Source organism: Fopius arisanus, unplaced genomic scaffold (genome assembly GCF_000806365.1).
Source record: "Fopius arisanus strain USDA-PBARC FA_bdor unplaced genomic scaffold, ASM80636v1 scaffold00011, whole genome shotgun sequence".
NCBI classification, from domain to species: Eukaryota; Metazoa; Arthropoda; class Insecta; order Hymenoptera; family Braconidae; genus Fopius; species Fopius arisanus.
Genome location: NW_011887750.1, coordinates 782,199 through 809,687, shown reverse-complemented (window position 1 = coordinate 809,687; position 27,489 = coordinate 782,199). Strand labels below are relative to the sequence as shown.

The window sequence follows — 27,489 nt, the reverse complement described above, 5'->3', positions numbered from 1 at the left end:
ATTTTATTTCAACATCATGCGGAGGCAGCATGATGTATGAATATATTAAACAATGTATTCTCCCTTATTTATTCTAAAATTACTTGCAACTCCTATACAAATATTACAATGCCTTTTAATAAGTTGAATTATTTCTCCACGTTTATTTACACATTCACAATATTTTCTTCTTTATTAGTCTTCGTGTTATTTCCCTCTCTTTGGCACCATAAACAGACGCAAAATTTGAATCAATATTAATCAAGAACGTCGAGAACAATTTTTCGTAATTAGAAAAATTCTTAATCACGCATCACTTCTCGATTTAATCGTCCAGTCACCCTTGAACAAATTTATGATATTTTTAGTTGTCAGTTTTTTTTGAATCCATCATTCAGCCCCAGGACTAATTGAATACCTTGATAAAATCGGTCGAGAGTTGGCTCTTGAGTTCACCTGAGCTTTGAACCCACTGGAGCTTCGTCTCGTCCATTTATATTTATTATCTCCCAATTATTATTACAAGGTGTAAATAATACTTTGAATGACCATCGATTTGTCAAACAGTCACGCACTCTATGCAATCCACACATTTTTTTCCCCCGATTCAAACAAAAAATCTAGCTGTGCCTCAACTTGATCGGTTTAGAGGATAAGTAGGTGTTTCAACAGAGACCAAAAAATCAGCGGCGGACGGCACGCGATAAATAATATCATTGCTCACCACAATTACGAGTGCAATCAGTTGAAATATTCCGAATTTCGTTAAACGGTTTATCATCAGATTTCCATCAGTTGCTGCACCATATCACATTTAATCCTTGAGTTCTAACATCCATCATCTCCGCGCTATATCATCAGTTGTTACTTTGAAACTGTTCAAAAAATTTTATTACAGTGATTAACAGTGAGACTCGTGTGTATTTGATAATTTCTCCGTTCTCCATTATTCATTTAATTTATTGAATTTCTAAATTCGATGAAAACTCGTTCTAAGGATCGATGTAATTACACTAACATGACACAGAATTCAATGATTTATTCATATTTTTTATCGCCATTTTCATTTGCCTTTTCGGTATAAATTGTTGCATGTTTTATCGGAAGGTGAGAAGATCACGAATCACTTGTCCTCAATTTATCATTCCCTTTCATAATTTTCCCATATTATAATTAATCAAATAAATTAAAATGTCCCTTCCTTAAAAAAAATTCAGAGTTCGCTCTTCAAGCGTCGAATCCCTCCATTTTGTTTTGAAATTCGCCATTCAAATGCCTTGGAATGCCCTAGACCTGCTGGGACACTCAAACAATATTCAATCATTGAATAGCATTTCTCATAGAAAAAATATATATATCCATAATTTTATAATCTCATTGAGTCTCTATCACTTATAAAAATACTTGGGGGTTCGACATTACGCAATTTTCAACGGCCAGCGAACCACAAATACCGTAGAATCCCATTATAGTCTCATCTCCTCAGTTTCCTTTTTCACGTATCCTTCGGTTTTCCCACTCTACAACCCCGGGGCTCCAAGATGTAAACAATCCACTGATTCGTCCAATGAGGAATTGAATTCTGGGCGCGATAAATCCACATGGTGGGTTGCTCCACAGATGACTATAACAGGTGTCTACTGTACAGCAGAAATTGATAGAAACTTTACCTCTCAATATTTCCACATGACAAAGAAATTTCCCTGTAAAATATCCTGACCTTCCGAAAGCCCGCAGTTAAGCCTATCCGCAGTACAAATATACTTCAACCTCATTTCGTTCTCGTTATAAAAATAATTTGAACATAGTCCAATGAAAAATGAATAAAAAACTATAAAATTGATAAAGCCAAATTGGATTGTATACAAATAGATGACTAAAATTCTAAAAAATAGAGGATTCGAGGGTGTAAAATGAATTTTAAATAAAAATGAATGGAGTGATCTATTCTGCTGAATAAAACGCTCTCATCAAAGCCCACCAGGCCTCAGCCATTCAGATGTGTAACATGTATGAGTGAGGGTGAAGATTCCCTCGGTGTAACAGAGGGTGCACGACTGCTGCTTGGAGTTGCTGATGGAGGAATCAGTGACACAACTTCAGGGCTCGGGCTCTGCCCATTGTCCTCGTACACTCTCTCCTATAATACAATGAATTATTGATTCCTTCTTTCCAAATTTTTCCCATTAAATATCTATCATTCGATTTTCATTCTCTAGTTGCTCTAGTTCTCAATGATTTCACATATTATTCAACTCAGTCTTTGGTCTTATGCCCAATCAGGTTATTTCCTCAAGCTCTCTTGACGAAGTGATCAGGTACATCTTACAATTACTAGTCTGATTTATTCGTTCAGCATTTATCTCTGGAATTTCTCTGATTTATCTTTTTCTACCTAGAATTCTCATTTCTAGTTTACGTATTTATCTTTAGAATATTGTCGATATCCTTGAGTCGACATCAGGCAATGATAGCTCCATGGACACGAATTCATTATCCTTGGACCATGGATCTGTCAATGTCTAACACTCCATGGTTCCGGTTTCATTCATTTGTATGAAGCGAAGAGGTAGATGCTGCAGTTTGATCGGACATTCGACTTTGGCTGAGTTAGATCTCTACACCAATTCATTTTATTCCATCCAATAGTCATATTTTTATTTAACCGACGTTCATTATCAATAATTCAATGTTCATTTTTCCAGTAGGAAAAAGGGAAAGAAAGAATGAGCGCAAGATTAGCGCATCTTACTTTATCGAGAGAGATCTTGAGTTCAAATGAAATAATGAATTGTCGAATTTTCCTCTGACCTCAAGATTATCGTGACAAATAAATTTTATTTCAAATATTATTGACAAATCTCAACGTACCTGCGAGCTGTCGTATTTCAGTCTCTTCCAAATCGATGATTTTTTCTCAGCTGGAGGATTACTGGGTCCAACGTCAGCAACAGATGCATTGTAATTTGGATTTGAAAACGTCAGAACATTTCTCCGATTTGTGTACATGTACTTCTCTTGCTTCGGCTTCCTCTGACACACGAGGTAAAGAATCGCGCAAATTATCACCACTGTTATTCCACTAATGACAATTATGGTAATTGTCATAGTGGCATAGCCTTTATCCTTATTGATTTTATAATTCTTGAATTTATCACTAGCATCTCTGTGAGTGGGTCTTGTGAATACTTCCACTGGTTTCTCGTTCTCATTGTGCTCGTCATAATCGGGATTGTTTTCGGTGCCAGGTTTTCTCACTGGGACTCGTTGTTTTGGTACTGAAACACAATGAGTAAAATTTAATGAGAGAAGATAGCTCTCGACCTCCATAGAGTATGAAAATAAAAATGACCTTTACCTGTCGAACAATTGGGATTTGGAGTATCGGGACACCCACACGTATAATTACTCTTGATGAAGAAGCACAAATGGGTGCATCCTCCATTATCAACAGCACAAGGCGACCATCCCCTCTGCCTCTCCTCAGAAACAGCCTTTACATCGCTTATCCCATGCAGAGATGTTCTAATATTGATCCAGCTATTGCCAGTTGTTTTATCAGCCCTCTTCACCATCGTCTGATCCCACCCAGCCCAATAAATGAACTCCCCATACTGGGACAATCCATAAGGTCTCTCCGCCCTCGGCACCAATTGAATTCTGTAATTTCCATTCAAGTCTGACATTTCAATCCTGTCCTTCACCGAATCGGCCCAATAGAGCTTTCGCTTCTCGTAATCAATACTCAACCCATTAGGATAATACAGATTGCTCGTGATGATTGCCTTCTTGTTGGTACCATCAAGCAAGGCCCTCTGAATGGTCGACTCTTTTCCCCATTCAGTCCAAAACATGTACCCGAGTTTAGGAAAAACAGCGATTGACCAGGGCGTGTCTAAATCAGTCAGCAGACACTTTCGACTGCTTCCATCGATTCTAGCAACTTCTATCACCCTCTTCTTCATGTTTGTCCAGTAGATATTGCCCGCCAGCCAGTCAACAGCTATTTTGAATGGCGATGAATCAGAATGCTCCGAATTCCCAGGCTCTGCGATAATAGTCTTCGTGTCCGAGAAATTATGCATATTTACAGTCCTGATTACCCTGAGATTGAGATCCGAGTAGACGATGAGGCTCTTGTTCCAGTGAAAGTCCACGGAGTTGGCGTGATGGATATCTGAAATTGGGAGAGTCTCTTCCCACTTCTCCGCTGTGTCGAATGATATACGAGCGAGGGATTTCGATGCTGCGAACAGTAAGAAATTCTTTGGACTCGTGTAACAAGTCTTCTTGTCGTCTTTCAAGAGAATTCCGGTTGGACATGCACAGGTGTAGCCTCGGGGATTACGAAGGCACAAGTTAGAGCAGCCGCCGTTGTCATCACCGCAGGCATCCTGAAGACCTTTAATGTCATTCATCTGAAATTACAAGAATGATTAGTACTTGATGGGACTATTTCAAGTTTTCTGTTATCCATTCGAGGATTTATCATCAAAGACAGCTATATGATATGTGATATAAGAGCAATTCCTTACTTGTTTATTATTCTACTTACACTTATTGCTCTCACATCCATAATGCCCTCCAATTTATTTACAATGACCCTGGGATCACTGCCTGATATCTTATTAGCCTGATGAATAGCTTTAGTTTGCCAATCGCTCCAATAAATGGAATCCTTCATCACAGAGAGTCCATAAGGATGCTGAATATTTTTAATCAAAGTCCTTCTGTTACTCCCATCAAGATCAGCCACTTCGATGACTTTTCGTTTAGCATCGGTCCAGTAGAGTTTATCATTCTGAGTATCAATGGACAATCCATTAGGCCAGACAAGATTATCAGCAATAACAGTGGATCGCTCCTCTCCGTCCATATTGGCCCTTTCAATCCTGGCATTGTGACCCCAATCTGTCCAAAATATCAGTCCCTTGGCGTAATGCACAGCAATGGCCCTCGGATTATCCAATCCCGACCATATGAGTACCTTTCGATTTCTCCCATCGAGTTCACAAACTTCAATGCTGTTCAATCCAGCATCAGTCCAGTACAATTTCTGCCCGACCGAATCAACGACAAGACTGTCAGCAGTGTCAATACTAGTGTAAACAATATTCGTCACATTCTTCCCATCAAAACTAGACTTGGCAATGACATCATGACCTGGATCAGTCCAATAGATCTCACCAGTTCTCCGATTAACATCAACTCCACTCGCATTTTTCAGGTAATTAACTGGTAGAAGAACGTCCACTCTGTAATTAACATCGAAGGATATCATCCTGATGTCAACACGATGAGCAAATATAAGGAATTCATTGGGCACTGATCTGCACTTCTTCTGATTAGTGCCAGGCTCGATAATGAGTCCAGTGGGACAAGCGCATTTGTAATTCGGAGGATCAACAGTCAGCAGACAGAGATGCGAGCATCCCCCGTTATTCTTGCAAGGATTAATGCCGATGTAACGTTTAGGACGAATCGCACGAACATCCATGAGATTGCCCAATTGAGCCCTGACAACAGTAGCGTTCGCCCCCGTGTGCTTGTTCGCTCTGTGAATACTCTTGGTATCCCAGTCAGTCCAGTAGATCGTGTCCATATTGAGGGTAAGACCAAAGGGATGCGAAAGATCGGAGAGTACGCGGGTGCGTTTACCCTCGCCAATTAAACTCACGTACTCTATGCTCTTCATTCCCCCATCAGCCCAATACAGTCTTTTGTCAGGGAAATCAATGGCCAAACTGTTGGGCCACATGATATTGTCAACGATAAAATCTTCTCGCTTGCTTCCATCCATGGCAGCTCTCTCAATCTTCGGTTTGATCCCCCAATCACTCCAATACATGTGGCCCGTGTGGGGATATACCACGATATCCCGAGGTTTGTCGAGTCCCTTGTAAACGAGAAGTGTCCTCATGGTGCCATCGAAATTCGAGCACTCAACTCTGTTAGTTCCAGCATCGGTCCAGTACAATTTCTTGGTGACCCAGTCCATAGCTAGACCAGCAGGTGATTCCAAATTATTGTTAATTACGACAGTCTGATTGCTTCCATTGAGATGAGCTCTGCTGATGGTGTCCATTTCAACATCAGTCCAGTAGATCATCTCCTCTGCAGGATCCCAACTGAGGGCAACAGCACTCTGTACATGATCAACCGGAATTACAGTATCGAATACTCTGGTTGATTGGGTCTCCATGGGTATTAGTCTGAGGTCTGGTTTTCTCGCAAATATTAGGAAATTGTCAATGTTTGAAACACAATTTTTGCCGTCGTATCTGATCCTGAAACCCACGGGACAAACGCAACTGTATCCAGTGCTGTTAGGCAAACACATGTGTGAACATCTTCCATTGTTGTTTCCACAGTGATTTGGATATGAGGGCTGTCGTTGTTTGTGATAGCTGTGAATATCCATGGGAAAGTACAGATTGGATCGTATAGTCTTGAAATTCTTTCCATTTCCCTTATTCGCGGAGGAGATACTCTGAAAATGCCAGTCAGTCCAATAAATCAAATCCTCGAAGATTGTGATACCGAAGGGATGATGCAGCCCTTTGCTCAGCACTTTCTTTTTATCAGTGCCATCGAGTCTGGCTGACATGATGGCAGGATGTTTTGCATCGGTCCAATATATTCTCTCCGTGGGATAATCAATAGTCAAACAGTTGGGCCAGGTAATTCCATCCGTGATGAGAGCCTGCCTGTCACTGCCATCCATGTCAGCGCGTTCGATCTTCGGTGATGGGCCCCAATCTGTCCAGAATACGTAGCCGTAATGAGGATGCACAGCTATTCCCCTCGGTTTATCTAAATCCGTCGACACCAGTACATGACGAATTTTACTCTCCAGAGTGATAACTTCCACTCTTCGCGTGCCCGAATCTGTCCAGAATAGGAGATCGTGGATCCAGTCAATGGCAACGCCTCCAGGACTCTCCAATCCCCAGCGAATGACATCCTCTGGATTGGTCCCATTGACGTACACCCTCTTGATCATGTCTAACGATACGTCAGACCAGTAGAGAAGACCCTTGTCGTAGTGATAATCGACAGCGATTGCGTTGTGAAGTCCTTTGAGAATTGGTGTGTAGGTGTTGTCCGTTGCTGATGCCAGACTGACTCTTCTGATGTCCACGCGATTCGTCAAGATGAGACTTGGATTTCCACCATTGGCTTTGCACGTTCTCATATCCGGTCTCAAAATATAACCGGTGATGCAGCCGCAGGCGAAGCCCCCGTACGTGTTGTTGCAGAGTTGACTGCAAACCGGTTCTTTACTGAATTCACACTCATTGATGTCCAGGCACGTGACGTTATCACCTGAAAGGCTAAAACCAGAGTCACAGGCGCAAGCGTTCTCATTGCTCGCTGTAAGAATGCACTGTTGTTTGCACTTGTCCTTGGACGTGCAGTTCCTCTTCTTCGGACAATTATCTTCATCCTCTTTGAGGGGGCAGTCGGGAATGCCATCGCACAGGCGTTTTTTGTTGATGCAGTATGCGTGTGTATGCTGAAACGGCATGTGCGGTGTTTTATTTACTGTTTCATTGGGGTCTGGAGGTGATTTGCACAGGTACTGGGTTGCATCGCAGGTCAGAGGACAGCCGTCCTCATCTTCACCACCGGAACAGTCGGGCACTCCGTCGCAAACCCACGAGTGCTGCTCACAAAAATCATTTGATTACATTTTTCGAGGCGGAAAACTGACATTTTACGATTGAATATGCTCACGGATATGCAATTTCCGGTGGCACACGCGAACTCCTCGGGTGTTGAACATTCCCGGGGCGTTGGATGTTCACAATTCGTTTCATCTTCACCGGCATTGCAATCATGCTGGCCATCGCAGACCTGTAGTTTACTGATGCAATCACCAGTTTCACATCTGTAGATGGAAAAAAATTGATGAGAAATGGGTGGAAATTTGGCGCTTGGGCGGGTGAAAAGGGAGAAAGGGTCTTTGTGTTACAACTGGGAATATCATGACAGCTGGATTTCTCTGTGAATTAATCACGAAGGGGATGTTTTGCGATTCCGGGGAAGCGAGTGAACAAGAGGTGCGGGTGGAGTCAAAGGGAAATGCCAGATGTTATGACTTTTTCATTGAATGAAGGGAGAATTGATGGAAATGAATCGAGGCTGATTGCAAGTGGCTGTATTCGGAAGGGTGCAAGCGGAGAGAGAAAACAAAAAGGAATACTAGGGACTAACGAACATGAAACTACATGTACTCGGGTATTTTTCATTCATTTTTTGTTTTTCATCGCGTTCTGATGAATGAACGAACGAATACGATTCGTCAGTCTATTTTTTTTCCAGTTATTTTTACACTACCGTGGGAGAATGGAAGAGTATCGTAACGTGATTAGCCGGAGGTAAGTAGATAAATTATTTCACTCACTTGAATTGATCTGCATTGCAGTCCATCAGGTTGGGGCAATTTTCCTCATCACTGGCATCCCCGCAATCATCACTCCCATCACAGCGGTATTCCTTTCTGACGCATTTTGCCGTTGCACACACGAAATAATTCTCACCGCAGTCGACCTCGCGATTTCCATCTGCAACATTGGCTTTTTAGTTTCAACAGGAAATTTATTGCAGGATATTTTTTTTTTAATCTCTTACAGCATTTGAACTCGTCGGAGCCATCATCGCAGTCGCTGTCGCCATCGCACATGAATTTACGAGGTAGACAAGGGCCATCCGTGCAAGCGAACTCATCCTCACGGCATTTTCTGAAAATATCAGGGAAAATGCGAGACTGATCGACGCCAAATTGACAAATATACGGGAAATTCAATAAGTTTTTAATCTCCACACTTCGCTATCAAAGTGCTTTCAGGAATTTTGTTTTAAACAAATTTTCCTCCATTATCGGATATTGATTTGCAGAACAGCGAATGAAGGACGATATCCCGGGAATTGAGTTACCATCGAGAGCCACGAAAGTACTCGGTTAAAACACAATTCTAGAATAATTAAATTTCCATCAGTTATGCGTCAATATCAGGAAAATGTGGATGATACGAGTATCAGGAACGGAGCATCAACTGATGATACCAAAAAGTTCAATGGATTCCGCAATTCCCCAGTGATTCTTCATTCAACACTGGCATTTCCATTGTTCACAGAATGGTCTATCTATATAAATTCGAGTCAATAAATCTATTTTGAGATCGATCTGTTTGAATTTGTATGAGGGGAGAATAAGAGAAGCCCACACTCTCAAGTGGTCGATAGCACGCGCCACCAACGCACCAATGTGATACCATTAGCTGTTGTCTTGGCAACCTCCACGCCCTGGATCAACACTACCACCCATCTCCACAAATTTCAATCCCTTTTCCCCTCTCACCCACGTATAAACTCCATCCCCTTTCCATCCCTTGGATTCAACTGCTTAACTTTTCCCTCGACTAAAACCCGAACCCCCGACAATCTCTCAATCGTTCACATGCCCTAGACGTCGATCAACCCAAGACTTGATGCTAATCACGTCAAATTATTCCACCCCTTTCCATTTAGTCTGTTGGAGCTGGGTATTGGGTTCTGAATTGGCTAGAGTCTATCAATGATCAATTGATCGAATTTTCTTTCAGGGTGAACACGTGAAAATGACTGTCTCGAGGGTGTGAATGAGTTTCAGGGATTTTCAATCCTCTCATATGACTATTCCAGTGGGATTACCATGTCCATTGAAAGACGGATGATTTTTCTGTGTCACTTACTTTCGCTCGGTGCAATTCTCCTCGTCTGAAAAGTCACTGCAGTCATTGTCACCGTCGCATCGCCAACTCTGTGGCACACAGAGACCATTTCTGCACTCGAATTGATCCTGTGTGCAATTTTTCTTGACACCTGAATGGATGAACAGAATTTACGCTGGGGAATCATTCAATTTCTGGAATATCTTTGAATTTATCAGTAGAATGCACACGTCGAAAATATTTTTACATTCAAATTACGTCCAATGATATTTTTGTTGGCAAATTATGGAATTGATCATCGCGACGGGTGCAGAGATTATTAGACGTACCGCAATTCGATTCATCCGAGAAATCACCACAATCGTCGTCTCCATCGCAGAGCCATTCTGCTGCAATGCAGAATCCGGTCTCTGGGCAAAGTAGTCTCTGTTCGTCATAGCATGTGCCATTGGACTTTCGCGCCTCGATGATCTCCTCGCAGTCTAACTCGTCTTCACCGGTGTCGCAATCGTGCTACGGGGAATAATAAAGGAACAAGAATTTATAATTATTCAAGAATAGTTATTTTATTTCTGGTGAATACTCACCATTCCATCACAAAGAAGATGCACGTCGATGCACTCACAAGGGCGCAAACAGAGGAACTGATCATTCGCACAATTATTTTTGCAAGAAATATACAAATTGTCGTTATCATCCTCGAAGTTGTGGACCAAATCTGGAGATAAACTGTCAGAATTAGCTTCACCCATGGAGCTAATGCCATGGCCTCGATTTCCACCGTGATTTATTCTTGATCTATGTGGAACTTCTCGGTAGTAGCCTGAGGAAGCATTCGATAAGATAAATGATAAAAAACTCTCTTCTCCAGAAAGCTAAGGAAGCGAGGACTGGTGAACGGTAAACTTTTTAAAATAATATTTTTTATTGAGCAACGATTAATTCCCGTAGAATCTTCTCGTAGCCGATAATAAACCAGAGAATATAGATAGAATTGGCTAATTCTGACGTCGAGCTGTGATTCGCCTTTGAAAAAGTGATAGAGCTGATTTAATCCATTTTTATGACTCAGCGCTTCTCAGAAATTTCCATAAATTGAATAAACATGCAAATTTAAAAATCTCATCGAAATCTCCAAAACGGCAAATCCACCTACTACAAAATCAACCGGAGAAAATTAATAAAAATGCTTCTCCATATTTTTATAATTACATTTACAATTCTTCTTATAATTCTTCTTATAATTGTTTTTACAGCCGTTTTCATACTAATTTATATAATGGCTCCTCTGATAGTTGAATGTATTTAATAGCGCGGGGGATGAAACGCGTCCCACGCGAAACGTCTCGTGGGAATGGCGCAATTAAAATTGGCGGTAAACTTTTTTAATTCAATAGTTGGACGATGCGTATTCGTGTGGGTTTATCAAAGCGAAAATGCACATTACACCGAAAAATGACATACCACTGGTATCAAAGGATCCATAAAATCCGTCACGTCCGCGGCCTCTGGTTAAACCGACACGAGACATGCCAGGAGGTCCCTGTCCATAAAGTCCACCATTTGGATTCGGTATACGCATACCAACACCGGTTGCACCATTGCGATTGCTCGGTGCCTCAAAATTCGCCTCATAGTCCTCATCCGTCATGGGAATCACTGGAAAACCTGATGAGATCTTCGAGTGGCTCTTCGAATGGCGAGTGTTTGAGTTGCCGTAACCGTGGACTGAATCCTTTGGATGATCTCGATACCCTTAAAAAGAGTCTCCAGGTAACCCTCGGAAATTCCCCAGGATAACGAGGACGCGAATGCTACCGCAACTTGGCTAAACTTTTTTTGAATTTGTGAGACATACCAGCATGCGGTTTTTCCCCAGAGTGAAGGCCATTTCTGTTAGGATTTTGATGATCTGTTGGTGCTGTTGAATCTATTGGATTGGGACTACTCGTTTGACGAAGACTTCCACTGCCATACATCTGACGAGCTGCTCCTCGATTTATGGGAATGTGGGTCGTTGACTCCCCGTGAATGCATCCTGAAATTAAGAGATTGATGATGGCAATTCCGTATCAGCAAGTAGATAAATCCACTCGAGAGACGAAGTAGAAATGTTGGGATCTGGTAAGACATCTTTGAAGGTGAATGCATCAACTTCATTGATGCATATGCTATCAATAATCGATCTGGTGAGTCTGGAGTTTATTGATTCAACTAGAGAAAACTAGAGAGAGAATTTGGGCAAAAGGTGATGTCTCTTTGGGGATCTGGTGGACACACGGTCACCGGTCCATGAATGACTTGAGATAGTGCGGGGGCGACAGGAGATTTTCATTCACCACCTCAACGCATGCGTCATGAGGACAATCGATATACTCATAACAGCACACACCCTCTTCTTCGAAAAAAAAAACCATGACAAAGGATGATGATGATGTCGGGGGGAGCAGATATGAAAAATAGACTTCACAAATATTGGGCCATCATTCCCCCATCATTTTATACCACAACTCATGGATTTTGCGGGTCTACGTCATCGAAACTAATTTTTATTTCATTTCCATTTTCCTCGAGGATTATTCACGGGGTCAACCCTTTGCATAGCTTTTGCTGGACATTCTGAATACCTGAGAAATTATTTATGGAAGGATTCACCGAAAGATTTCCCACTTATTACAAATCGCAGTCCGGAATATTTTCTCTGGAGATCTAACTTAAATTTTTATAACATGCAGTAAAATTTGTGCGCAGAACGGTAATTTCTTCCGTCGTGTAGTTTTCCTCAGGTTTTCTAGAGAAGCTACACGATTAATGGGTTTAATTTTCAGTGATAATCTCCGGAATAATGAATTGCCAGAGGGAATCGAGAGGTTTGATAATTACCCAACGCTATGGCGAAGATGATGACTAAAATTTCTTGCATTTTGTATAACTCGTTAAGTCCAGGAGTTGTCAGCTCACATATCCCCAGGTCGAGGCCCAACCGACATTGTGGGCTCCTTGTTCTTCTCTTTGAAAGTGTCTTTCCTCCTCACTCGAGAGCTCTTCAATTTTACCTCATCTCGCTGACACTACACCATGAATGAAGCTAACGAGATTTGAATGATCTGATTGATATTAGCAGTTTAAATTCATCTGATTTCATGACTGCGCACTTGACAGCAGCGCTCGGGGTAAAATGGGAATTCGGTCAACGGGTCCTGCGAATCGATGAACTCCCAGTAGAAAAGCGAACTCAACAAATTATAAAAAATTTTATTTGCAAACACTGAACTGTCATTTTTAACTCATTCCGATGTAATAACTCCCCAATACACTATTTCACAATTAAAAAATAAATTAATAATCCTAAACTAAAAATTAAAACTTAACTTTCGCAATTGTGTCGTTATCAATCCTTCACCACAAAAAGTCTCTCCAAAAACGAATCAATTGAGATAATTATATGAATTAAATTACCAGTAAATGACTGGTTTCTTGTTTTTCTTTTATGTGATGAAATAATGAGTTGAATGCTTTATACGTGGACTCCAGAAGATGAGGTACTGATGAGTAGCTGTTAGAATGATAGGACAAGGATAATGAAGCTGGAGGATTTGACCTGGAGAAGAAGAGTGGAGCAGAAAGATGCTGTCACAATAATATCGAGTGATTGCAATCCGTTTCACACGAAATTTCGCGTGAGACTGAGGTTGGGTGACTCCCACGTATTCACCACCAGATCGGGGTCCAGAAGCGCAAGCGTATCGGGGTTCAGAGTTGATGTAGTGGTATAAAAAAAATCTAGTCCGGGTCACTTCCATCCTTATCCCAGCTCATTTTTATTTAACAATAATCCAAGTTATTTGTGAGCTTGAAGAGAAGATCTTACCATATATTAATTAAAAATAATACATACCTATTAGCAATAGCAATTCCCAGGAACGTTTTCTATTTGTGGCTATGAGAAGGCAATGGATTAATTTTTTTACTGTTTATTTATTAATCACATTTAATTCATTTTTTAATTTGTTATCGCGATTATTTACGATTGCTTGATTTTATCGATATTTTTAATGCGTATCCAGCGGCAGAGGGACACGATGGAGCTAAAAATTTTGTAGATGACGAATAATAAGATAAGGAGAATAATAGTCGAGAGAGCAATGACATCGAGATTCTGTGCTTGATACCAGATGAGAGTTGATCGCGTTAATTTCAGGTGATATGCGCCCTTATGTCGGATGACATATTCAATCCACCACATGGTGTTGTTCACTGGGTCGTGGGGCCTGTCGTTCAGCAGATCTCGGAGCTCCATTATTTTTTGTTTGTATTTATTGTTTAGCACCACCTCCATGATGGCCTTCTGCAAGTCTTCCTTCGTCAAACTGTGCATATCCAGCTTTACTGCACCACCGACGTTCACCATTTTGTTGACGTTGCTCTGTTGATCACCGAAAATTGGCAATGCAACCAGAGGTACACCAGCTGAAATAGCTTCTTCTGTACTCTGAAGACCGCCCTGATAGATGAAGGCCTTGATGGCAGGATGGGCTGCAAGAAGAATTCCATTCCCCAATTATCCACAGAAAATTTGAATATTGAAGAGTCAAATTTCGAATTAATTAGAATCAGTGAGCTCGGGGAACATGAGGTAAAATTACTCAATAATTAATTAATAACATTAAAGACCTTTAAAATTAATCTCATATTTCCGGAGAGTTGCCTTTTATAAAATCGAGAATAAGTTCCAAAGGAAAATTTCATGCGCAAGCGCTGAAATCACTTGACTTGTTGAACTCGATACCCTCATTTTTCACCTAGACAAAGTGGAGGGAAATACCGAGTTTATTTTCCAAGCCGAGAATTTTTAACTAAAAGAGTCAGTGACTGCAGTAATTCTTGAAAATACTCCGGAATTATCACGGGTCTGAAATAACTTGAGTGAATTAGAAGACTCCCACGACTTTTACGCGATTTCATATTGATTTTACAGAGCGGCGTCATGATCTCCGGAGTATTTCCTCCGCGATTATCTGTTAAATTACGGATTTACCTAGAATAGCTCTCTGTGGCAGCCATTTAGATATGAAAACATTATCCGGCTTTCCTGGAAGATCGGCCTCCCACTTCCAAATTACGCGATAAGGAATGGCAGCGAATACTTCCGTGAAAATTTTCCGCGTCTCATCGGACATATAATGTCCGGGTAGAGTAGATCCCAGGCTGAAGTAGATGAAGCCGTTGTCAGCGGAATCTAAGAACTTCTTCATGTCAATTGTCAGCTGTTGTTCCGATTCCCTGGAGACATGAATTCCACCCATATTGATGACATTCGGTGCTCCAATCGTCGGATGGGGCATCCAATGCTCCTGATCTGTGAAAATCATGCTGACATTCCTCATCAAATCATAGACATGGGGATAATCACTCCCAAAGTATTTTTCAATTACTCTCTGCTGCCGATTCAAGGTGTAATACATGAAAGACGTTAGAGCAAAATCTATAGCGAATCCCTTGAGTCTCTGAAAAAATGTCTTCTCGCCAGTTTCACCAGTCATATATGGGGGTACATCGATCGAGTGGAAGGGCAGACCAATTGAGAAACCAAATGCTGATATCGGAACTGTAATGAGGCCAATTACTGGTGCCTTAAATCGATAACCGAGTGCATTCAAAGAATCCCAAGTTACCCATTCAATGATTATAAGATCAAATGTTTCTTCACTGTTCGGTTCAATCAGTCTCGACATTTCCGGGTTTGAGAATGTTCGCTCCATTAATCTCTGAGGAAACAAAGTAACACAGAAATCATATGAGAATAGAATTTCACATTTATGCGACATCATAGGAAATTATTGGATGGCATTTGGATGGAGTAGGAGAGAGATAACAGGATAGATGGATATCCTTAAGGTTGTTGTCGCGTAGAATTTTTTTTCGACAGTTTTCGTTAACAATTTTATGGTGAATAGTTTGAAAAATTAGCAACAAAATGAGCCTTTTCCGTTTGCAATTGACCGTTTTGAACTTGAGATATAAATTTTTGAAATTCGAGTGATTTAACACGTGTTTAAATGGAGTTTTGCCGATTAGAATTTTTTAAAAATCAACGGCTCGACAGTTTCAGAAATAAAAAAAAACGTGGAATATACATCGTGGGAGGAAATACAGAAAAAAAAATCAAATCGATTGACCGTTTGGTTTACGGAATATAATTATTGGAAATTCATAAATTTATATAATTGAAAATAGTTAATATGGAAAATATATAGTTATGCTTTAGCTATCCATGCACAATGCAATCAATCAAGTGAGACTATATACCGCTAAAAGATTGTGTTCTAAACTGGCCCGTTTTACAGCGGATAAACTTTTTACAGAGACTGTCGCGCGACAACCACCTTAATACCAATGCTAACTTATAACTTGGAATTTCTACTGCAGAAAATAAATCAGATGAGGAAAAACTTTGAATAACCGAAATGAACCAAAAAATACTCTCTTACTTCAGAAACTTCCGGCAGCTTGAGCATCAATTGCAGGAGATTCACTTGACGTTTGAGGACCTGCCGCAGCTCTTGAGAAGACACTTCATTCTCCACCAAATGGTGTTCCCGATAATTTTTAAGATTTTCAATCTCCGTACCCACTGGATATCCATCAAATACAACGAGTTCATGACCTCTCTTCGCCAATTCCACAGTAATAGTGTGCAATACAGCACTGTGACTAGCCGATGCCAATGGAAATACAGCAAGAATTCGTGCCGATTTGCATTCTGCTATAAAAACACCTAAAAAAAGTGTTAACGTCCACCAACGAATGGAATCCATCGTCAGGGATTTTGATAACTGCAATTACTCCTCTTCCCGAATAGTCAATTAATTTCACATGAACGATTGATGAACGAAATACACCGAGACAATCATGTATTGCAGATAAACTGACTACTGATTCCGGAAAATATCACATATGCAGACATGATTGCTTCCTCCCACCACAAAAATATCTTGGATTTAACCTTGGCAATAAGTCATACCCGTGGACTATTATCTAGCGATGTACTTGAATATTGTAGAGTGTAACAAGTGGAATTGAACTGAAAAGAAGTCAATAGTAATGACTTAATCTTCTATCAATATGAAGGATCATTGTCATGAACTGGTGGTACGATGATATCATCAACTCGGCGGCAATAACTTTTGCTGAATATAATTATTCGCAACACTTACTGCAGTTTGTAATTATCGAAGTGATTGCGGTATTACGCCAGTCATTCGGAAATCTAGTAGAAAAACGTAACGCATATTCGATGAAGGATCTTTTAGAATTCTTGTACTATTTGTGTTGATAATTTTATTAATTTTAATCAGTTGATTTTTAATTCAGCAGATTGGCGATGGCCGATTATTATCTAGGTATCGGACAGTTCATTGCCGAGATATGATAAATTCACTGTAATCGAAGAGAGATATTGGAATTTTGCGAATGATTAGGCACCTCCTAGATATGTCTGAAATATTATGTTTATGTATTCGATCATCAGTATTCACAATTTTCTATTCAGCGACACATTCTATGCGGATTCTTATATTATTATTTATAATATATAGCTTACATAAAATATCAGACATCTAGGACTGCATAAAAAATTAATTCGACAATTGATATTTCACTTCCTCATTGATTAATTATTAAAATAAATACAGAATAATTTGATTACAGATCTGGAAGGGCTAATGACTCTCTCATTTTGACGTCTGAAGGATTTTCAATTAAATAATTGGTGGTGTGAATGTAGCATTGAAAAATTCAATTGTCGGTTGATAGAGAAGAGCAGGTGCATCAATCGCGAACATGAAATCAATGTGATTGAATGCCTCCATCGGCACTTTGTACACCATCTCAGTGTTTGGTAAATCCTCTGCCAATTTTTCAACGTCTCTTTTATCGGAGAGCAAATCGTTATTCGCATAGAAAATTGCTACGGGAATTCTGGTGTTGTTTATATTATACTCCGGGGGCTCCGACTGTCCGTATTTCTCCTGATTTACTCTTGCGTCATTATAATCGAATTGGCGGAATTTTTCTAAAAGATAAATGAAAGATGAACGTACATGATTGCGTTAATTGATTTCAGGGTGCCTTAGAAACTCACTAGCTTTAATTTCTTGAGCAAAATGCATGAACTGCTTCACTGAACTTCCGGCTGGCAAATGCCCTAGGATAATTGGGACCAGCGTCTAGAAACAGGTGATTATTATTTTCTTAATAACATATAATAATCAGTTTCTCGAAAATCGATCGTCAGTATTTAGTCAGTAGTCGTCGGACTGGTAGTGAATTTACGTACTTGATTTATTTGTGCAGTGTCGTATCCGGTTATCATGAATAAACTATTACTACACACAACTTGGTACAAAGATCGCGCTTCACAGGTATCTCTCCCAATGTTTGTCAGTAATGCGTTGGTCGGTGCTAAATCGTAAACGTGGAAAAATTGCAGAGTACGCTGAAAATCATTTCAACGATTCATGAATTTCAATTCATTCCCAAAAATATTCCAAAAATCAGAGAACAACTCACAAAATATTTGAAAAAAGTCGATTTTTTACATTTTCCATAAATAATTTATGAATAATAAACCCATAAAAATTGGCATTCACTATCCCATTCTAGAAGAGTCCCCAAAAATTATGAGTATAATATAAGAAATAAAATAATGTTAATGATTAGTTGAGATTTATAAAGAATTGCAAAACAGATAAAATGGTAAATTAATAATTCTCACAATTGAGATAAACGCATGAGTGACTCACGTAAATAGGGGATGTGAGGCCAGCAGCAAATTTGAGAAAAGGACTCCGAATATTCGTCATGTAAACAATGGGAGCGTACGCTGCGAGTTTATATATTTTATTGTTGTACTCTGGTTTTTCCGACATCATTACAAAAAATGATGTTGTCCCCTGTGAATGTCCCAAGCAATAAATCTTCTCCTGCTTTGTCTCATCTAAAATGTAGTCTATGGTAGCAGGCAGATCATAGATTCCCATCTCATGGAAAGAAAACTCCCAGTATTCATGATTTGTTGTTAAAAGTTCTTCATGCCCACGTGAATACGTAGAGCCACGAGAATTTCCCATCCAGACGTCGTATCCCTTGTCAGCGAGAATGTACGCTAAAATCATTATTAAATGTAAACCCACTGTACAGACTATTCTTGAATCATGATTTACCGAGTCCTTTCGATGGTCCAGCGAGAACCCAAATAGCAGAACTCGCCAATATTCCATGTTGCAGTAAAACCACTGGTTTTCCAGGTTTCGCTGGATATTTTTTTCCTCCAGGTATTCGATGCAGTGCCAGCAAATATCCGTCCTCTGTTTTTACCCAATGAGTCTCCACAGAGTATCCGTATTTAGATATCAATTGTGGCTGCAATTGAAATACCGAGTTGTTGATAAATATTCATTGTCTGTACAGAGATCATGAGACTCACCGTATCGAGATACACATCAGGATGATTGAGCATTTTGGAAAAATCGTGGACCCTCAGCGTGGGTTTCACAGTGGAAACAATGCCCCACGCACTCATCACAGTATTCTGAAAATAAATCCCATTCAGAATAACATCAAAAACCCTCAATTTCGATTAAAATTCCTGCTAATCTATTTACTTGGAGTTTGCTCACGAATGGATTATCCACCATGTAATCCAATTTTTTTCCAATCCGCTCGACACTTTCCTGGACTCGATCATAACCACCTGTCATCATCAATTGTTCTCATTAATATTAGAGTTGTCATCACCATTTGATGTCTCCCACGAATTTCGCGCCACCCATATAGATTACATGGATTTCCCTACAGAATTAATTTTATACTTTCACTTATGTGTATTATGATTGATCTTACGTGACAGATAGCCCCAGCCTTTTCTAAACAATTTGCTGTACCATCTCTTGGCAGTCTTAACTCCCGGTATATTCTCCAGTAATTTCGAGAATTTTGAGGGCTCGTGACGATAACGCGCAGGAATCGCGAAGAATTGGACGGTACCATTGGAGGAACCCATCACCAATAATTCCGGTTGTTGAGTAGTTATCAGAATAAACTGGGCCACATTTTCAAATTTATCATTCTCCATCGTTTGGTTTCTATAAAAAAAACCCCAAAATAAAAAAACTCAAATACCACAAGCTACGAATAAATGAAAAATTTCCAAAATCACTTGACTCATCGTGATAATCTTATCATTCTAATCCCAGAAATTATTCTATTTTATTTTCGCATTCTCTCTCTCTGAGTAATAGCTATTTTTGAATGATTCAGTGTTTTATCGACGTAGTTCTACCGTACGATAAAAAATTCGCCCCAGTGCTGTAGTTACTGCTCCCCAGCCAGACATCATAGCCCTGATCAACCAGCAAGTACGCTAAAAATAAATACACGATAAAATTGCATTTTAAAAATCTCCCATGATATGAGAGAATACTGATTACTCTAAACTGATAAAGATAAATTATTCAAACTGTAATTTACTCCGTCAATTATGAAACACTAGACATCAATTTCATAGCGAAAGTTGAAAAAGTATTTATTGAAATTACCAACAGCAATCTGTGGTTTATTTGCGGTGCAGGAATAGACGTCACAGAGAATTCCGTGTTGTATCAATGCTGGACGTTTGTCCTCAGAAAAATCGGATCTTGGTCCTCTGAGGATTCTGTGGAGAACAGTCTCACCAAATTCCTCACCACTCTCAACATCAGCTTCCGAATCCGGCAACACCAACGGGAATACATAACGCTGCACCTCGTATTCAGGAAGAATTCCCAGTTGAAACTGAAATTCCACTTGCTAAAATTACGAGATCCACTCAAGATTATCCATCCTCGCCATCTTTCATTGAACTGGGCAATTGAATTAGGATTACCCCCCATGAACACTGATGATGTCACAATACCGATAAATTGTTTCAATACTCGATAAATTCGATAACAACTTTAAAACCCGAAGAACGTTTCAGCTATCTTCAAAAGCCCCTTACTAGGCGATGGGGCGATTTCGATTTATATCTCACGTGCTCAAGAAAGTAATTATTTTTATTCATATTTCATACACTATCTTTACCCGTAATTCCCACTGATAAATTTGACAAGTCCGTTACGAGAAGAAATGCGCGAGCACATAAAAATGATGTGTAATCAAATATATTCTGACTTTGTACTCAATATAAAAATTTTCTCGGTAGAAATTCCTGAAATAATTTTTATCAAAATATCAATGAGTCGATTAATGAGTGATTAATAAATATCACAGCAGATTTTCCCACAAATTTATCTACGTGCAAGTGCTCACCGAAGTTTTCCCGGGTGTATGTAAATAATCATTGCCCGTATTGATTTTTCCTCCAAAAGTCACAGCGATAGCGCAACTGGTCCATAAAACTGCTATCAACAACTTTTCCATGTTTTATGCACCGCAAATAGAGTAGTTTCTGCACTGACAGCTTGAGAATATTGACAGACCGGTTTTGACGATGAACTCTGGTCCAAAGCTGAATCACTTTGTCCACGTGACCTTATCGCTGCCCCTTTGATAAAATTATTCATCAGTACACACTACCGTAAAGTGCGTGATGCAAATCAATCAAGGTCGTTCTGCAATTTCCAGTTATTTCAATAGCATGTGCTGTGGATCATTTGCCAACGAACTTCTGAATGAGAGATGTGACTTGTTGATAGTTAGAACCCACAACTCTTCCCAACCCGTTATCACATCATTTATTTACTATTCTGGCGTCTTATTCTCCACGAATCGTCATGTTAGTGAGTCATTAACACCACAATAACATGTTTTTAACAGAAAAAGTCAAATATCCATCAAATTTTTTCCTTCGATTTTACTCGAAGGAGATTATTTCGATAAATATTCTTCGATATTTCAGCTTTAATATTAATTTTAATTTTAATTACTTCACTTATTTTATTTTCATTAATCAATTTTAATAGAATAAATTTAATTATCTTCAACTTCGGAAATGGTTTAAAAGAGCTATTAGCTTTGAATAGACATATCGGGGTGCATCTATACCCCAGAGATGATCCAAGTGTCCGAAATTAGGATTAGGTACTTTCAGCTCTGCGTAGACATTAGGTAATTGCGCTGTGAGTCGCCGCACATCCTGCAATGAGAAGTGGTTGAATGAACATTTAATATTTAATTTATTAATTACCTTAGGGTGTGCAAGCCAGTCGTTGAGACCATAAGAAATAATCACTGGGGTTGTAACTTTCGAGAGATCGTACGACGGGGGAGTCATCCTCTTGTAGATGATGTAATTTCGGAGAGCTCCGTGATCGTATTTCCGGAATTTATTGGACTTGAAGAGCTGACTGTAATGAATTAATTGACGACTGGAAGAACCCGCTGGTGTATGACCCAAAATTGCCGGGAGTAATGTCTGAAAATATAATTTATCGGAGTCCTATAATGAAATAAAAAATTATCGACGGAGAGAAAATTATTTCAGTGGAAATATACATTTACCCTATTCATTTGATCGCTTCCAAATCCAGCAATCAGGAACATTACGTTCAGACAAATATCTTGAGTCCAATTTTCTTCCTGACATGCAATTGTTGCCACTTTTTTTATTAAACCGTCTATCGGTTTAAATTCATACCAGCCAAGAACTTCCATCACATTCTACAATTCCGCAATTACAATTCCAAGTCCTTATTATTTAACAATTACAATATTTTCCAAAAAAATATATTACAAATGATGATTGTAACGGTTTGCTGAAATTTTTTATGTTAATGATGAGATTAAAAAATTGTTTTCAAGGTACCTACAGTTACAACTTTATCAATTCTCGTTAGAACTTGAAGGAAAGGGCTCCTCATGTGCTCGAGGTAAGCCACAGGTGCCATACCGAACATTGCAATGATTTTATCATTGTACTTGGGCTTTTCAGACGCCATGACAAAGTACGCTGTAGTCCCCTGACTGTGTGCCGCATAAAAAATCCTCTCATTACCGGTATTTCGAGTAATGTAATCTATCATTGCGGGTAGATCCTCAGTTCCCTGCTCATGCCAACTGAACATCCAATATTGTTTATCAATCGTTGAATATTTCTTGTGACCCCGAGAATAAGTATTTCCACGAGCATTTCCAAGCCACACGTCGTATCCCGCATCCGCCAACATAAATCCTAAAAACAAAATGTAGAAATAACTTACACTGAAAAAAATCAGTACTTTTTCCAATTTCCTTTTTTGCCAACTCCATTAATTAATTTACTAATCCACTAATTTCACGCGTTAATTAAATTAAAATGGAAAATTAAATTAAAATTGAAATTGTGAATCAATTTGTGAAACGGATTGTTGAAGTTAAATTTATTTAGCAGAGTTAAAAAAAAAGGTTTTGTGTTTTTCTCAGGGCAGTTGATTGATTAATTATCCAATATAATTACCCAATCCCTTCTTTGGTCCAGAGATTATCCAATCGACTGAGCTGCATAATAATCCATGCATTACAAAAATTACCGGTTTACCCTCTGCCTTGGGATTGGATTTTGGGCCAGTGATCCGATGCATTTCCAAGATGTACCCATCGTTGGTCGTAACTTTATGAGTCTCACCCCGATATCCATATTTCGATATAAGCTCTCGCTAAAAAAAATCTTACGATTACATTATAAATAAAAAAATACCATAACGATTGATCGAATATTTTTTCCACGCAAATTTTCCAAGACATTAAAATAATTTATAGAGAAAAATAAAAATGAAGTGAATTACAGCACTGAGATGGGCATCTTCATGATATTTGTAGCTATCATTCCCCAAGTGTGCAGATCCTAGAAGAGGACTATCTAATGCCCCCGTTTTTTCCAATCTCTGAAGAGATGATATCAGGACAAGGAGCCAAATCCTAGACACCGGAAGTGCCAGATCCATCTTCACAGAAAATATTTTCGTACTGATCTGCTGTAGCATGACACCTGTTCTTTATATTTGTGGGAAAATGTATTCCTATCGCTCCATAAGACTCGATTAGCCACCTGAACAGTTTTCTCATTCACATACCTGATAACACCGAAACACATTTCCCATTTTTCGTCAATGATTTTGTCCTGAATACGCTCTCAATCTGATTATCATTATTTGATGTACTCTTCATAGGGTTAATCACAATGCCATTGCGAATGGGGGAACATAAACAGATAGAAATGCAATGACCTGAGTTTTCGTGATAACAGGTTTTTCAAAGTTTTTTTTTTTATTCTCCTCACGTGATTCCCCGATATTCGTAGGGTGAAAAACATTCCGATACCAATACGGATGATTGATAATCTCAGAATTAATCATTGAATGGCATATCGCTCGTTATCTGCCTTTAAAAAGGTAAGGAGTTTCTCCGGGACTAAAACAAAGAAATAGATAAGGAGTCATTAATATTTTATTTTCTTTATTCCTCAACTAAATTGTGCAAACATTTGCTGGGAAAAGATTAATAACATCTGATTTCATATCGCAATTATGGGCAATCAGTTGACATTTTTTTCTATCGAAAAAAAATATATAATCGCCTTACCTTCAGGAGATATTCGGATTTTTGTTACGCCAGAGGTTTTTAATTTCAAATTTGGAATTTATTTGTTGATTGCTTCACGAGCTGTTGATAATCTTCAAAATCAATCGTCGAATGGCTTATCACTCCCATTTTTTTATTCGAAGTATAAAAACAAGAATTTATTTGACTGTTAAAAAAAATCTCTTCAAAAAAATGAAAATCTTAAAATTCTTCAGAATCCTCTATTTCGCTAATTAATCATGCTATTTCCTTGAAAAAATTATAATTGGGATTGAATAATTATAAAGATCGAATATATCATTCTATTCATTTTTTAGATGCCAGTGATTACAGGTGTAATGATTACGGACCCATTGTTATGATTATTATTAATTCGAATTATTTTCAGAATTAATTCAAGGCAGTAATAGATTCGATTGTAATTAAATACGATTATCTGATCTCCATGACGATCGACGCGCGCGAAACGCGCGACACATTCTCGTGGATGGAAAACAAACAGATAACAAGTGATTCAAGCCCCTTTTATTATTTTTCGTAGAAAAGTTAATCACAAAGAGATTAACGCGTCCCACATTGTAATCCATTGCACTTTATTAGACTTAATTACATTTACCTTATCCCGTCGGGGTTTTGCCGTTCGGCATATTTTTACGGGTTTTTCCCAATTGAGGAAATTTGCCCGATAAAATTAATGAAATTTCAACGCGCGCAACTGATAACCCAAAGTTTTCATTACTCAGGGCCATATCATGCGTAATCTGTAAATATTTTGATGCTTTAAAGATTTTTTAACGAAGGAATTATTCAAGTAAAAGATTACGAATTGTATGAATAACAAACAGGAAATTCCGATGTCTCATATTTTTACAAGATTAAAGAAAATTATTGAACAGAATTCGCTCGACACGACTAATAATCATTTATAATTATTTTGAAAAATTGGAGAATCTCATTCTGTCTAATCATATGGCGAACGAATTAAAAGTATAAAAATTGTTTATTATCCATTTAGTATATTCAATGTAATTTCCATTAGAGTACTATACAAGATAATAGCACATGGGTAAAGCCGCTGGGAATTCCATCAATCCTCAAGCTCGTGCTTTTCGTGCAGACGGTTCATCATCAGGATTGTTTTATTATAAAGAAGTCGATAGGCATCAACACCCCACATGTAGTCCAAATGAGCGAATTTGGGATTGGGAACTCTCAACCTCGAGTGGACATTAGGCAGCTGTTCCTCAAGTCGATCAACATCCTGAAATATCCATCGAATCAATTAATTCCAATCGACCACTAGGAAATAATCCTTCCGAAACATCATTCTACTCACTTTGACGTGCGAGAAAATATCGTTTAGAGAGTAATGAAGAACAACTGGAGCCGTTACTTTCGAGAGATCGTATTTTGGAGGTGAGAATTGCCCATATTTCTTCAGATTCTCCCAAATCCCATGATTGTATCTTGAGAATCCATCTGCAAACCGTCAATGATACCACATAAATGAATTACCGACATTTTAATCTCATAATTAGGGCGTACCTGATTTCATGAGTTGCGCGTAGTGAAGAAGTTGGCGGGCAGATGAGCCTGCAGGAACATGACCCAAAATAGCTGGCAATAATGTCTACAGAGGGGAATAATAAAACAATTATTACAAATCGAACAATTAAAAACTCTCAATATTATTCAGAGAAAGATAAACCAGTTGAATAATGTGAGGTGAATAAAATATACCTTATTCATCTGGTCAGTTCCATATCCCCCGATGAGGAACATAATATTTTCACAGAGTGGCTGTGTGGAAGCTTCTTCATCACACGCCATTGTCTTGACGCGATTCAGGAAATCATCAGTCGGTTTGAATTCGTAAGTTCCAAGAGCTTCCAGAGCGCCCTGAAAAGCCACAATGATTAATTCTGCCACATATTGACTCCCCAAAGATACTTACAACCAACAGATTATCAAACCGGCTGAGGATCCTGAAGAAAGGACTACTCATGTGCTTCATGTAGGTAACAGGTGCCATAGCAAACATCGCGTGAATCTTGTCGTTGTACTGTGGCTTTTCAGAGCACATGACAAAGAAAGATGTTGTCCCCTGGCTGTGTCCAATGTAGAAAATCTTGTCCTTCTTGGTGGTCTTCTGGACATAATCAATCATCGCTGGTAGGTCTTCAACTCCAATCTCATGCCAGCTGAACATCCAGAAATTCTTGTCCAACACCGAGTACTTCTTGTGCTTCCTGGAGTAACTATTCCCACGTGCATTCCCCAGCCATACGTCGTAGCCGTGATCAGCAAGCATATAAGCTGCCAGAAGAGGAGGATTAGTACCAGAAATCTCTCTGAATTATCTTGAACGTTTACTACCTACCGAATGCTTTCTCAGGTCCAGAAATGAGCCAGTCTACAGAACTTGAGAGTAGACCGTGCATGAGGAAAGCCACTGGTTTTCCGAATGGTCGTCCATTACCCTTTGGTCCAGTTATCCTGTGAAGCTCCAGGATGTGTCCATCACTGGTTTCCACCCTGTGTGTCTCACCTCGATATCCATATTTAGTGATTAGCTCTCTCTGAAAAATTTCTCACGATGAGTAAAAATAGTCAAGTCCAAGAAGAAGAGGTACTCACAGCCGTAAGATGTGCATCTTCATTATATTCCAAGTGACTTCTCGATTGCAGCTTGTCACCCCCAAGAGGTGCCTCCAATGGTACTCTAGCGGCACTGAGTCCAGTCAAAATAAAAATAATAAAAGTAATAGTAAACATTTCCTCGAATGTGCCACCTCGCGCCATAGTCATTGGAAATGTGCCAACTGATTTTGAGACCGGATCAACTTATTTATATAATTCATACCAACAGTATCAAATTGAATTGTCCTTAAGGTGAGATTAGCGAAACGTCCAATCAGCGCGAATCACCGGACTGTCCATCCCCACTGAATCATTGATAACGTCAAGATTGCAATACATGATTGATGCAGAAATAAAATTTTCGGTAGCACGCAAATTGATTTATCAAAACCGTCGGATTCTCTGACTAGTCCGTACTATCGAGGTACGTATAGAGATGACGTATTTTGTCAAAAAATAATTGGGACAATTAGAATGATAACATCTGATTTGTGGGTGAGGCTCCTAAATTTATTGATAAAGCAATCAATTAATCTAGAGATCGCGAGAAACGTGC

The 27,489-nt window shown here is 39.1% G+C and overlaps 5 protein-coding genes and 1 long non-coding RNA gene across 12 annotated transcripts; 1 reads left to right on the top strand and 5 right to left on the bottom strand.

Moving 5' to 3' along the window:
* Nucleotides 1-7: 7 nt before the first annotated feature.
* Lrp4 (LDL receptor related protein 4) lies at nucleotides 8-13,427 on the bottom strand. 2 transcript variants are annotated; one of them, XM_011298645.1, is made up of 13 exons: nucleotides 12,579-13,426; nucleotides 11,554-11,733; nucleotides 11,160-11,450; nucleotides 10,283-10,518; nucleotides 10,025-10,208; nucleotides 9,717-9,846; nucleotides 8,614-8,723; nucleotides 8,387-8,546; nucleotides 7,717-7,870; nucleotides 4,535-7,645; nucleotides 3,338-4,397; nucleotides 2,851-3,257; nucleotides 8-2,119 (listed from the first exon to the last, which is right to left on the bottom strand). In XM_011298645.1, exons 1-13 carry the CDS (start codon nucleotides 12,616-12,618, stop codon nucleotides 1,967-1,969), a joined length of 6,216 nt encoding a protein of 2,071 aa, XP_011296947.1. In that variant the 5' UTR covers nucleotides 12,619-13,426; the 3' UTR covers nucleotides 8-1,966. The 2 variants fall into 2 exon arrangements, with proteins under 2 accessions (XP_011296947.1, XP_011296949.1); XM_011298647.1 differs by lacking the exon at nucleotides 8-2,119 and adding an exon at nucleotides 2,146-2,597 and having other exon boundaries at nucleotides 12,579-13,427.
* Nucleotides 13,428-13,554: 127 nt separating this feature from the next.
* LOC105262832 (UDP-glucuronosyltransferase-like) lies at nucleotides 13,555-16,632 on the bottom strand. The gene is made up of 3 exons (XM_011298644.1): nucleotides 16,187-16,632; nucleotides 14,734-15,463; nucleotides 13,555-14,231 (listed from the first exon to the last, which is right to left on the bottom strand). The coding sequence occupies exons 1-3, from the start codon at nucleotides 16,511-16,513 to the stop codon at nucleotides 13,720-13,722; spliced, it is 1,569 nt and encodes a 522-aa protein (XP_011296946.1). The 5' UTR covers nucleotides 16,514-16,632; the 3' UTR covers nucleotides 13,555-13,719.
* A 712-nt stretch (nucleotides 16,633-17,344) lies between these two features.
* Nucleotides 17,345-21,245, bottom strand: LOC105262828 (lipase 3). Of its 3 annotated transcripts, none has more exons than XM_011298637.1 (11): nucleotides 21,045-21,245; nucleotides 20,294-20,543; nucleotides 20,043-20,118; nucleotides 19,599-19,840; nucleotides 19,361-19,449; nucleotides 19,183-19,287; nucleotides 18,920-19,118; nucleotides 18,500-18,861; nucleotides 18,034-18,192; nucleotides 17,839-17,923; nucleotides 17,345-17,769 (listed from the first exon to the last, which is right to left on the bottom strand). In XM_011298637.1, the coding sequence occupies exons 1-11, from the start codon at nucleotides 21,153-21,155 to the stop codon at nucleotides 17,456-17,458; spliced, it is 1,992 nt and encodes a 663-aa protein (XP_011296939.1). In that variant the 5' UTR covers nucleotides 21,156-21,245; the 3' UTR covers nucleotides 17,345-17,455. The 3 variants fall into 3 exon arrangements, with proteins under 3 accessions (XP_011296939.1, XP_011296940.1, XP_011296941.1); XM_011298638.1 differs by having other exon boundaries at nucleotides 20,294-20,528; XM_011298639.1 differs by lacking the exon at nucleotides 18,034-18,192.
* Nucleotides 21,246-21,386: 141 nt separating this feature from the next.
* On the top strand, nucleotides 21,387-22,008 carry LOC105262829 (uncharacterized). The gene is made up of 3 exons (XR_891854.1): nucleotides 21,387-21,510; nucleotides 21,698-21,842; nucleotides 21,927-22,008. It is a non-coding gene; the product is annotated as an uncharacterized lncRNA (long non-coding RNA).
* Nucleotides 21,662-23,967, bottom strand: LOC105262830 (lipase 3-like). 4 transcript variants are annotated; one of them, XM_011298640.1, is made up of 7 exons: nucleotides 23,786-23,967; nucleotides 23,498-23,700; nucleotides 23,170-23,368; nucleotides 22,544-22,905; nucleotides 22,236-22,394; nucleotides 21,922-22,149; nucleotides 21,662-21,870 (listed from the first exon to the last, which is right to left on the bottom strand). In XM_011298640.1, exons 1-7 carry the CDS (start codon nucleotides 23,877-23,879, stop codon nucleotides 21,715-21,717), a joined length of 1,401 nt encoding a protein of 466 aa, XP_011296942.1. In that variant the 5' UTR covers nucleotides 23,880-23,967; the 3' UTR covers nucleotides 21,662-21,714. The 4 variants fall into 4 exon arrangements, with proteins under 4 accessions (XP_011296942.1, XP_011296943.1, XP_011296944.1 ...); XM_011298641.1 differs by having other exon boundaries at nucleotides 23,498-23,705; nucleotides 23,786-23,893; XM_011298642.1 differs by having other exon boundaries at nucleotides 23,498-23,686; nucleotides 23,786-23,893.
* Nucleotides 23,968-25,274: 1,307 nt separating this feature from the next.
* Nucleotides 25,275-27,135, bottom strand: LOC105262827 (lipase 3). The gene is made up of 7 exons (XM_011298636.1): nucleotides 26,931-27,135; nucleotides 26,674-26,872; nucleotides 26,248-26,609; nucleotides 26,034-26,192; nucleotides 25,839-25,923; nucleotides 25,630-25,772; nucleotides 25,275-25,554 (listed from the first exon to the last, which is right to left on the bottom strand). Exons 1-7 carry the CDS (start codon nucleotides 27,099-27,101, stop codon nucleotides 25,381-25,383), a joined length of 1,293 nt encoding a protein of 430 aa, XP_011296938.1. The 5' UTR covers nucleotides 27,102-27,135; the 3' UTR covers nucleotides 25,275-25,380.
* Between the last annotated feature and the right edge of the window lie 354 nt (nucleotides 27,136-27,489).